The sequence below is a fragment of the Cryptomeria japonica genome, chromosome 8 (genome assembly GCF_030272615.1).
Source record: "Cryptomeria japonica chromosome 8, Sugi_1.0, whole genome shotgun sequence".
Lineage (NCBI taxonomy): Eukaryota > Viridiplantae > Streptophyta > Pinopsida > Cupressales > Cupressaceae > Cryptomeria > Cryptomeria japonica.
Genome location: NC_081412.1, coordinates 177,317,078 through 177,328,106, shown reverse-complemented (window position 1 = coordinate 177,328,106; position 11,029 = coordinate 177,317,078). Strand labels below are relative to the sequence as shown.

Sequence of the window (11,029 nt, the reverse complement as noted above, 5' to 3'; positions counted from 1 at the left end):
ACATCTAACTTCTTCCTCTTTTGAATTGGAACATGCAGATGTTGCAAGCAACCAAAGACTTGAAGATGAACCACTAAAGGCTTGTGACTGCTCCAAGCTTCCTTTGGAGTGATGTTTTGAACTGCTTTCATGGGACTTCAATTCACAATATATATTATTGTGGAATCTGCTTCTCCCCAACATTTATGTGAAATATTTTTTGTCTACATCATGCTTCATTCCATTTCCATAATGGTGCAATTATTTATTTCAACAATACCATTTTGCTAAGGTGTATATGCGATAGTAAGATGTCTCTATATGTCTCAATACAAAAGTCAACAAACTCATTAAAAGTAAACCCTGTCCCTTTATCTGGCTGGTGTATCTTGACATGATACCCACTCTGCTTTTTAGTCATTGCTTTAAGATTCAAGTGAGGAATACAAAGGCTTTATATTTATTCTTAAGAAAATAAACCTAAGTGTGGTGAGAGTACTCATAGATGAAAGCCAAAAAATAAAGGTTCTTACCCAATGATTGCTCTTGCATGTTACCATAGATGTCAACATGCACAAACTCTAGAAGAGATTTTTCTCTCCAACATTTGGTCACCAAAACACTATCTTGATGATGCTTTCCAAGTGCACACCATAAACAAACTTCTTACTTAGCCTTGATAGTAGGAATCCCTCTTACAAATATTCTTCTAATTTAGCAAATTTAACCCTTGAAAACTTAGATAGTCATAACATTGATGCCATAACCATGAATCATTTGTGGTTGATTTAAGTGCAAGAAACTTACTAGAAACCAATGTGAGAGGAAACAATCTATTCTCTATCATACAAGCCTTTGTTGCAAGATGATGATTTCAGATTTATCAAATATTTGGTAACAATTATCTTCAAACTCTACATTATAGTTTTTGTGTTAAATCCATTAGTGATTGAAATTAATGGAGAGCTTTGTAGAATATTTAGTAATTCCTCCCACTTGCATAGTTCTATGCTTTTAGTATTTTAGGATGACTAGGCACTAAAAATTGTTTTAGTCTTTTAGATTTAGTTTTCTTGCATTAATTCTAATAATGCAAGTTTTTCAAGATTATGGATGTATCTATGGCCTCTATACAATGAGGAAATTTCAATTCATTCATCATAAATTAGTTTGATCCTTGATCCTTTGATCAAAAAGCTCTTGTAATCTCTTGAATCAATAGAACAATTTATTTATGTTACAACTTTGCATTTCTTTTAGATATTGGGTTGTGAAAATCTCAACATTCTTTACCACTTAAGCTCATCTCATTGGACACCTATTTGTTATTTTAATTTAAGCTTAAGAACTCAATGCCAAATCATATAGAGCAATGATCAAATGAATTTTTGAGTTATGTAGAGGTGAGACTATTGAGCCTTTCCATGATCTATGGTGATTCCATCTACGATTTAGAGTTTTTCTATTTCTTGTGAGCCACCAATGCATGTGCCCCTACTAGATCATAATCTAGGGTGAGATTGACATGAGTGTATCTACAATTTAGTGTAGTAATATCAACAAGTTTCAGAAAGATGTAGCTTGCATGTGATTCTAGAGCCTTCACTGGCCTAGATCAAGTAAAAGAATTGAAACCCAGTTTTAAAGAATGGTGTAGCGTACTTTATAGAATTATGATTCATACCATTTGACTAATTTCTTTTACAATGATCTGAAATTTTTATATTTTGTTTTTTTGTTTATCAATAATTAAGAAAGTTGGGTCCCTCACCCAACATATTAAGCTTTAACCGGAAAATATTTACTTTATTTGTTAAATCACTAGGGAGAACTGCCACTATTAACCAAAGGATTAAAAGTCCCATACTCTTTAAAAAAAATAGAAATTTCAATCAACTGTTCAACCTCCCGTGTGCAAACAGCATATGAAAAAGGTGCATCATCATAGAACTCTATTACAGTTCCATTGAATAATGAACCAGAGCAACAAAATATCTTTCCTGGTCCCTGAAGGATTCAATGGACATATTCCACTAAGCCTTCTTCCAGCAATGGGAAGAGAAGGGGTAGATAGCCCTTCTACAAGCTAGCCTGGATAAAGCAGTTGGCCAATTGCAATATGCCTGGACAAAACAGTCAGCCAACTTTAATATGCCCCTTCGCTATCAGACAACACACAAACATTACATTGAGGCCACACCAGAATTAACACGGCTCTAGATATAATGAAACCAGATCAACTGCTTCACTTCCTATGTGCCAACAACACGAGAAATGCACACCAACATAGAATTCCATTACATCGCAGGAAACATACTTTTGTTGTTGAAACTAAAATGGAGGCCTTATTCTTCTTTAACGGTAAGCATGAAAACATTTTAAGAATTCAGAACAATTAAAAAAGAAAAGAATTACTTCAATTACGGACTCCAAAAATTGCCAATTTTCCTCCGAATTCCTATGCAAATCCAAATGCAAGCCAAGCTAAACTTGAATCCTCCAAATTGAGGATAATGAGAAAATAAAAGGTCCTTTTTTATCACTTATTTCACTTCTCTTTTTATTTTAACTTTTATTTTGTTATCCCTTTTAAGAAAAATACAATTTGTCAATTTATTTTCGAAAGGTAAACAATACTAAATTATTTGAATATGTTTTGGAATTGTAATAATTTAAATACCATTTCTAATGTATATATTTGAATTTTCCTTTCTTTTTTTTCCCTTAGTTTCTAAATTCTAAATACATCAAGACTATTCACATGTAAAAACCATTTTTAATATTATATTTGTACGCAAATACCTGTAGAATAAACAACCACAATAAAATGACACATTTATAGGTTTTCTAAAACACATATTCTTGACTCATCATTTATTTCAATCCAAATCTTGAAGGGAAAACATAGGGCTCATGTCACCCTCAACTGAGTGGAATAGTGGCTACCAAACACACAATCCCAAAGTGATATCTATGAGCATAAATTGTATATATTATAGAAATAATACACACATGACTATCTTCAATATTATGCATGCTTTCTTAAAAACCCCTAGAATCTCTATGAATAGTTTGGGTGTTATTTTAGACTTTATAAATATAGGCTCCAATCGATTGAAGAAATCTCTATAGAAGAATAATTAATTGGAGGAGTGGAAGATGGAGGCTATGTGCCAAGAGTAGCAACAAATCCATCAAAGGGAAACAAGGTTGAGTAAATGGCTATGATAGATAGGAGAAGGGAAGAAGGAAATTGATTATGTTGAGAGAATGGATTTGTATATGTCTATTATTTTTGATTTGGTAGGGCTACTATTTTATTATCCATATTAAAATGGCCCTTAATATAATTGCATTCACAAAGCTAGAGCAATATGTCAGGGGCTAGAGTGGACAAACAAGTCATGGACTTAAAGGATGAACATGTATGGAAAGTGGTGAACAATATGCCCAAGAAGTTGGAAAATTGGGAGAAGGTGGAAGAGAAGATAAAGAAGCTCTCTGAAAAGGTGTTGCAGAAGAACGAGGATATGATGGTTTTGGATCTAAACAAATTAGGAGATTTCGAAAGGAAAGATTGAAGAAACGTATAATTGAAGCTAGGAAATGGTCCTAAAAAATTTGGCTTCTCTAAAGGCTATATAGGAGGAGATCCTTCGCTTGAAAGTCAAAAAGAAGAGACACACTCTTTCCCCTTCAGTATCCATGGATCCCCTTGTGTCCGTGGTTAAAAATACTCCTAATTTGGGTACCCCAATCTCTGCTAATGATTCCAACAAAACAATCATTTTTTGTTAATAAAGTAATGCCACCAACAAGTAGGCCATCTCTTTGTGTCTATGATGGTTGGCTAGTTCTGGTGTAGTTTTTGTTGCTGGCTTTGTTTCTGGTTCTTTTTGGGCTTAGTGGTCTTTTGTTTCTTTCTATTTTTTGGGCTCTTCTTGCTAGGTGTGCACTTCTCATGCGCCCTAGGTGGTTCTTTTTAGTAGATATGTAAAGGTATGGGTCTAACTCAATTTTTATTAATCAGAACATAATTATATTCACATCAATTAGATATTATAGCTTATAGTGCAAGCCCATAAACCTCACAATCATGGACACAAGTGCAGTATTATTGAGATCTTTAGAAACATATCTCAAGGAAGAGAAAGAGAAATATCTAGAGGATGAATGGGAGAAAGAGTAAGAAGATTGGCAAAAAGGGATTGACTCATAACATCCTAGAGGTGATTATTTAGACTTGTGAAATAATGCTTAGATTGTGATTTGAAAGATATAGCATGAGAGGTGGAAGAAAGAGAATGACCCATATGACTAATATTAAGATATAGCATTAGATTTCTTGGAATTTAAAAATTTAAAAATGAGAGAAGAAGTAGGAGTAGAAGAAGAGGAAGGTAACAAAGGATTATAGGACAAGCAAATAATTTATCTAGTTTGGTCTCATAATCTTAGAGAGTAGCACAAATATTTGAAAAATTGACATAATATTGAAATGTGACCTCATCTTATAATAAAACTAGTAAATTCTCAACAAAGATGCATTATATTCTATCATCTTTTAGATGATATTAATGAGGTAGAAACATAGAACAAAATCATTAACCTTCGTGTCGAGGTAATGCTTGCAATACATAAAGTTAGTCAAATTAAAGTTTAATTGAATATTGACATAAAAGTGACATGCAAAATCCTATACAAGTTTAACAAACAAATTGATAGAGTAATGAATGGAAAGAAAAAACCACTCAAAGAACATAATCATAAGGTATACAAGAAAAATGCTTAATGAGAATATGGCCATACATGTAGTGTTGAATTGGTTATACATATATACAAACATGGGAGGAAAAGGATGGGAAATGAATATTAGGAAAAAGAAGATTATGATGGTGATGGATTACCACATTTCATGTAGAGGAAGAAGAAAGGAAATCTAGTTTTTACTACAGTCCTAAGGTGATATAAAACAAGAGTCATGATAAGTTAGGGGAGTGGATATATGAGGGAGAGCGAAAGGGTGGCAGCGAAACCCATAAACTAGGAAATTAAGCTGGTTGTTAGTCTCTTCAGCTGTCAGCATCCATATTGATCCCAACTTTCTCAAAAGAGATTTAGACTTCGTGATCACCCTGCTCTTTATTCCTTACGTCGACTTCCTTTTTAGAATTGAGTATGCCATGAGATCGATTCCGATTGTGTTGGCAGAAGCGATGTCAAAAAATTTATCCCACAATTTGATTTCCAATTTCTTTTTGGAAAAAGCGAAGCACACTATCCTTCGCTTGGTGTTTTATGATCTCACTCAAAGGTGTTTATGACCTATGATTGAGGTCACCTCAACATTTATGGTGTTCTAAACATTTATAAAGCCAACATTCCTCTTACCTCTATAGTCGATACAATCAATTTTCCAACTTATAAACTTGTTACTCTTTCCACACAACTTGATATCCTCTTCGATAGGCAACTCTAGCTCCTCCATTAAAGATTCAATCCATTTCATAAATTTCGTAAAAGATTGAAAGCTTGAAGGAGGTATCCTTTTAGTCAATTTTGATGTTGTTTCCCTCTTCACCAAAGTTTTCATTAATGATTCCACTAAAATAATTAGAATATGGATTACTAGTGAGATCATTTATGTAATTAGATGTTGGATTACTCGTGAGAACATTTATGTAATTAAGCTTTGTTTTAGATCCAGAACATTTATGTAATTAAGCTTTGTTTTAGATCCACTTTCTTCTCTCTCAGGAGTAGTCTATGAGAAAACTAATGGACTTGCAAAATGATTCTATGTTTTTCTTTGTCATTATGAGAAATAAGGTGAAGAAGACGTAATGAGGGAATGGAAGAAGGGATTGAAATGTGAATTTAGTCTATGAGGGAATATGGATTAAGATTTGAATATTATGATGAGGTAAAGTGGGATGGGTGGAGCAAGGGAAGGTTGGATGGAAATGTTAAAATTGAAGGACATGCTAGAAGAAGGATTAGAATGAATGTGTGAGGGATGTAAATGAGAGGGAAGAGTAGTAGTGTTATTTAAGATACCTTTGGGAAGCTATTGACTTGCTAGGGTTGAATACTCTTAGATCAACACTCTTTATGGAATAGCTTTATGACCTTAGGAAAATATTCAAAGATAAAATATATACACAATTGTAAAAATGAGCTACTTGAAAATTTAGATGGTATAACCTTTTTTTAGAATTTAAATCCAAATGTTACTAGAATTTTGGTTCCTTGATTAACCATTTGAATTAATTTCCTATTGAATGCCTTTAAATACAAAGACATAACAACAATTCATACATAATATGTGCCAAGTTAGTTCTTAGTAGCTAGTAGAAAAAGGGTGAGAACTTAATAATTAAATTTGTGGATTTTAGATTTTGTGTTTATGATGTAGAGGAGGACTTTAAAGCAAACAACATCAATCTAGGGTATTCAAATAACCCATCAACCTATAATTAGTGAGCTAGGGCTTCATTGATTCAACTTGATTCAATTCTTGCAATAACATGCTTATCAATTCTTTTCCAACACACCAAGGAACTCTCATGTCAACCATACCAATGATCTTTACAAAAATAAACAAGAAATTCATTGAAATCCTCAAACAACTAGATTTTCAAACAGCAATGTTATAATTTAAAAATAATAGTCATTAAAAACTCACAAAAGTGAATGAATCAAACCATATCCTTTGGAGGAATTGTAGATAACGTCATTTAAAAACTTCTCACCAATTTTTATGGTTTTCCAATGGTGGGAAAGTGAGTTATGGATTAAACACGTCCACTAGAAATCCTAGGTAGGGTTCTAGACTATTTACACCAAAAATGCAATAACTACCTTATTACTTAGTGAAATTTCATCGAACAAATGTCATTTGAAAGGTAATTCAATTAGCTAACTATTTCATGCATGTGAAGGCTCATAACAAGATGTACTAGGTTGTACAACACGTTTTTGCAGATTGTTATCTTCACCAAAAAATATCAAACTGGGCAGCCTTCACCAAAATGCCCATAGCTCACACAAAAATCAATGCAATTTAATGAAATAAAATTAATTGGAAACTAGAAACAAATATCTTTCCATCTATCTATTATAGTCTCTGAGATCAAGCCATAACATGTTGTACAATGGAGTGTTTCAGACTACAAATAGTGTAAAACTTCAGAAAAACAATGTAAAAATGCTTCACGAACAAGTTTCTTCTTTATTACATCTTTCTCCAACTCCCAAATTAGAGTTGGCATTACATATTTATGGTTTTACAAGAATTTTCAACTACTCAATCAATCACCAATCGTCCATAACGAAAAAAAATGCAACTTTTACATGACAACATTGACAATGATTGAGAAACTTTTGCAAATTTTACACAAATGACACAAAACATTGCAAAATGACCTCAAATGATGGAAATTGCCCCAAAACAACCTTATTAACATGAAACAACCCAAAACAAGAAAACAACACAAACTTGAGCATTTTGAGCATGAGGGCGCTCCTGCACCACTTTAACCTTGAAACCTTCAAGATAACCTTAATAATTGTAGTATTTTTCATGAGAGAACGAAAAATGCAAATTTGGTATTAAGAGCATGTGCATGAAAGTCTATGTTGATACTTTATTGAGCGTGTAATAATGGGTACAAATGAAATTAGGATAAGATCAAATTCTTAAAATGTGCATAAAAGAAAATAATTGAAGATGGGATAGAATAGAGAATAAGACAAACTTACTATAAGAGTACAATACTTGTCAATACAAATTTGTTTTAACTTTTTCAATCGAAACAAATCAAATACTAAATTAAAATTGACACAAATATATAAATTTGTCAATTACATTTGTATAACCTATATAAATAATATTTTTATATAAAATAGAAAATGATTAATATCAATTTAACTCATATTATAGAATTTACACTAGTTCACAATAGCTACACTTTTGTTGGGTTGAAAAAAAATCAGTAGTCATATTTATACTCACAATGTAATTGGAATCCATCTAATAAAGCAAAAATGCGGTAGCTGTTCAACCTAGAAAACCACAATTCCTTGTTTTTTATATACTTTATGAGTGTCTTTTCACTGTCTTTCCAATATGAACGGAATCTTGCTCGCAATCACACTAATATTTGGTAGTCATATTCACAAACATTCGATTCTTATCAAAAGTATTTCTTTTTCCCAAAACGTTTCACAAAATGACGTACCAGTAATCTGTTAACCCAGTGATAGCATAGCATGAATGTATGTCAAGACTCCTATTTCATAGAACATATTGTAATTAATTTCATACACCAAAATCCTTCGAAATCTAAACATAGATCAAAATATACTTAAATCTTACCAAATACAAATATAGAACAGTGATTCATAGACCTTATTTTGATGATGAAATCAATTTCATCCGTAGTAGAAATGACTGAAGATCCTTGGTCTAACAAATGGTACACCAACTTTGATTCTCCTCAGTCAACACATACACAACTTCATCAGAAGGAGCCGTAGGAGGATAGTACCTAGGCCAAGGTATATCTGATTTGCCTGGATATGCAGAACATCCACAATATTCTGGAGGTGCAAATGATGGGACATGCGCCATGCAATAAGGATACCTAGGACAGCATATATACTGCTGATGGACCTCTACAATAGTTGTAGGTGGTGGCGGTGTTGGCTCGGGTTTTGGTTCTGGTTCTGATTCTGGTTCGGGCTTTGGTTCTGGTTCTGGTGCTGGTTCCGGCTTGGGTTCTGGTTCAGGCTTGGGTTCTGGTTTGGGTTTGGGTTCAGGTTTGGGTTTGGGTTCGGGTTCGGGTTTCGGTGGGGGCGGCGGTGGTGGTGGGAGCAGATGCGCACACTTGAATTTCTTTCTTATCTGATTAAGAATACACACTGGATCAGCATCTCCAACCACAGTTAAGGTCCTCTCCCTCATATTGATAGAAATCATATCTATTCCTGCAATCAACCATAAGAAAAAGAAAAATATCAAACAATCTTGAAAGAGAGAAGTTGTAGATGATGTAACCTTTTGCAAGAGGAATAAGATGAAATAGGAATCACTTGAGGTGACTGTCTGACCAGACAATTGGAACATAGAATGCCTAAGACCCAAAAAAAGTTAGAGAGACAGGAAATAAATTAGGATTATAAGGATATCTTTTCCATTGCCTGTCATACATTCCTAAAAACACTTAAGATCTAAGTAAGCAAACAAGTTAGATAGAAAGAATTCCAAAAGAGTGGAATTCCAAAAGAGTTTTCATTAAAAAGATGATTAAGTGTATTTGAAAGAATCTGTAAAAGGTGTGACTCTGAGAAAAAAGTGAGGAGGTTGACAATATAAAGTTTGAAGATTTAGATCAGCGTAACCCAAACAAAATAAAAGAATGTAACTGTCTTACAACTAAGAAAAACATGGAATTCTATTCCTCAATAAATTTTCTTGTGCTGATGTGATATAATCAAAGAACATAAACCAACTTCCTCTGTTTAGATCTTCTTACTATCTAAGATATTTTGAGTTCAAACAAGATTAATTTGGTATAACAAAATTGTACCATCTATTCCTGCGACAGAATGCAAGGCGACTCTCTTGCATTTGTAGCAGTCCATGTCCACCGTCATAACAGTCGTCTGCAATGTCAAAGCACACAGTAAGTACACCATCAGATTAAAAATTTGTCCTTGGGAATACCTAGAAAACAAACAAAATTACAAATCTAGAGAGCCGCCTTACATTAGACATCTTGGACAATCTTCCTGCAAGCCCTCCTACCTGCACAGAGACCTCCTCGGTCTGTTATAATTATTACTTTTCGTATGGGAAAAGAGTGCAAATATAAGACCTCCATCCCACGTCTATCCATTAAATATCTCTGTCAGATGACTCAAATTCCAATCACCTAAAGCTAGAGTGCACAGCTTTTGGACTAAAAACAAAGGGGAGTTATATAGAATATTAATAAAGCAGCGAATTGAAAAAACCCCACAGAAGAGAGGAAATATAAAATAAGTGGATCAGGTAATTTCAGAAATAAAATTAAACCAATATAGGCTATTATGGGTTGGGATGGACCGTAAGTGGGCCACAATGTATCGTACGATATGAGTTATGGGCACTGTAAGTTTTGGAATTATCTGCCCACGAGAATCTACAACATTTCACCAAAGGTCAGTCTCAAGAAAATTATCTTACGGAGGTATAATCTAGGTCTTGTAAGTTGATCAAAGAACATAAATTAAATTTCTTTTTTTATATCCTCTTACGACCTAATACATTTGAAACTGAAACAAGACTACTTTGATATAACAACATGGTACCATCTATTCTTGTAACAGATTACAAGACAGATTACAAGGCATCTCTCTTGCATTTGTAGCAGTCCATATCCACCCTCACAATAGTTGTCTGCAATGTCAGACCATATAATACCCCATGAGATTAATAATTTGCCCTCTGCAGTACTTTAAAAACACGAAGATTTTAAGAGACAAAAGCCTTACATTGGTCATCTAGGGAAATCTTCCTGCAAGCCTGTCTACCTGTTAAAAGAGTGCTTCGAGGCCTGCTATTATTACTCAGGTGGAAAACTGAGAATTGAAGACCGACCTCCAATGTTTATCTTGTTAATATCTGAGTCACTGGGACCAAAAACACAAAGGGTACGACCCGACAGCATCCATCCAGAATACATGGATGCACTAATTGACAGTCCTAGTCCCTTGACAGTCCTATATTATAATGATTATTTATCATTTTCGCCTTTTAGGGAAAGCTCCTTTAAATCTTTGACAATAAAGATAAAATCCATTACATGTAACAAAGTTTTACAATGAGGAGCATTACAACATAAAAGATTTGAGCAAAATTATCCAATTGTAAATTGTAGCTTACAATAAGATAGATTCTTTACCTTTTAACATAGGATATAAAATTGAAATAGAGTTTCTCATGTATCTTATAATTAAGCATGTATATAGTATCTAGGTGGATTTATTCATCGATTAATATATATTT

General features: G+C 33.4%; 1 protein-coding gene across 2 annotated transcripts; it reads right to left on the bottom strand.

The window, feature by feature from the left end:
• Positions 1-8,153: 8,153 nt before the first annotated feature.
• Positions 8,154-10,417, bottom strand: LOC131050647 (heavy metal-associated isoprenylated plant protein 39). 2 transcript variants are annotated; one of them, XM_057984853.2, is made up of 4 exons: positions 10,333-10,417; positions 9,749-9,787; positions 9,570-9,645; positions 8,154-8,967 (listed from the first exon to the last, which is right to left on the bottom strand). In XM_057984853.2, exons 1-4 carry the CDS (start codon positions 10,333-10,335, stop codon positions 8,447-8,449), a joined length of 639 nt encoding a protein of 212 aa, XP_057840836.1. In that variant the 5' UTR covers positions 10,336-10,417; the 3' UTR covers positions 8,154-8,446. The 2 variants fall into 2 exon arrangements, with proteins under 2 accessions (XP_057840836.1, XP_057840834.1); XM_057984851.1 differs by having other exon boundaries at positions 10,368-10,400.
• Positions 10,418-11,029: the final 612 nt, after the last annotated feature.

Coding starts and splice junctions, on each gene's coding strand:
- LOC131050647 (XM_057984851.1), bottom strand. Junction 9,646..9,748: donor GATTGTCCAAGATGTCTAAT/GTAAGGCGGCTC, acceptor TTGACATTGCAG/ACGACTGTTATGACGGTGGA. Junction 8,968..9,569: donor TTCTGTCGCAGGAATAGATG/GTACAATTTTGT, acceptor GGTTGATTGCAG/GAATAGATATGATTTCTATC.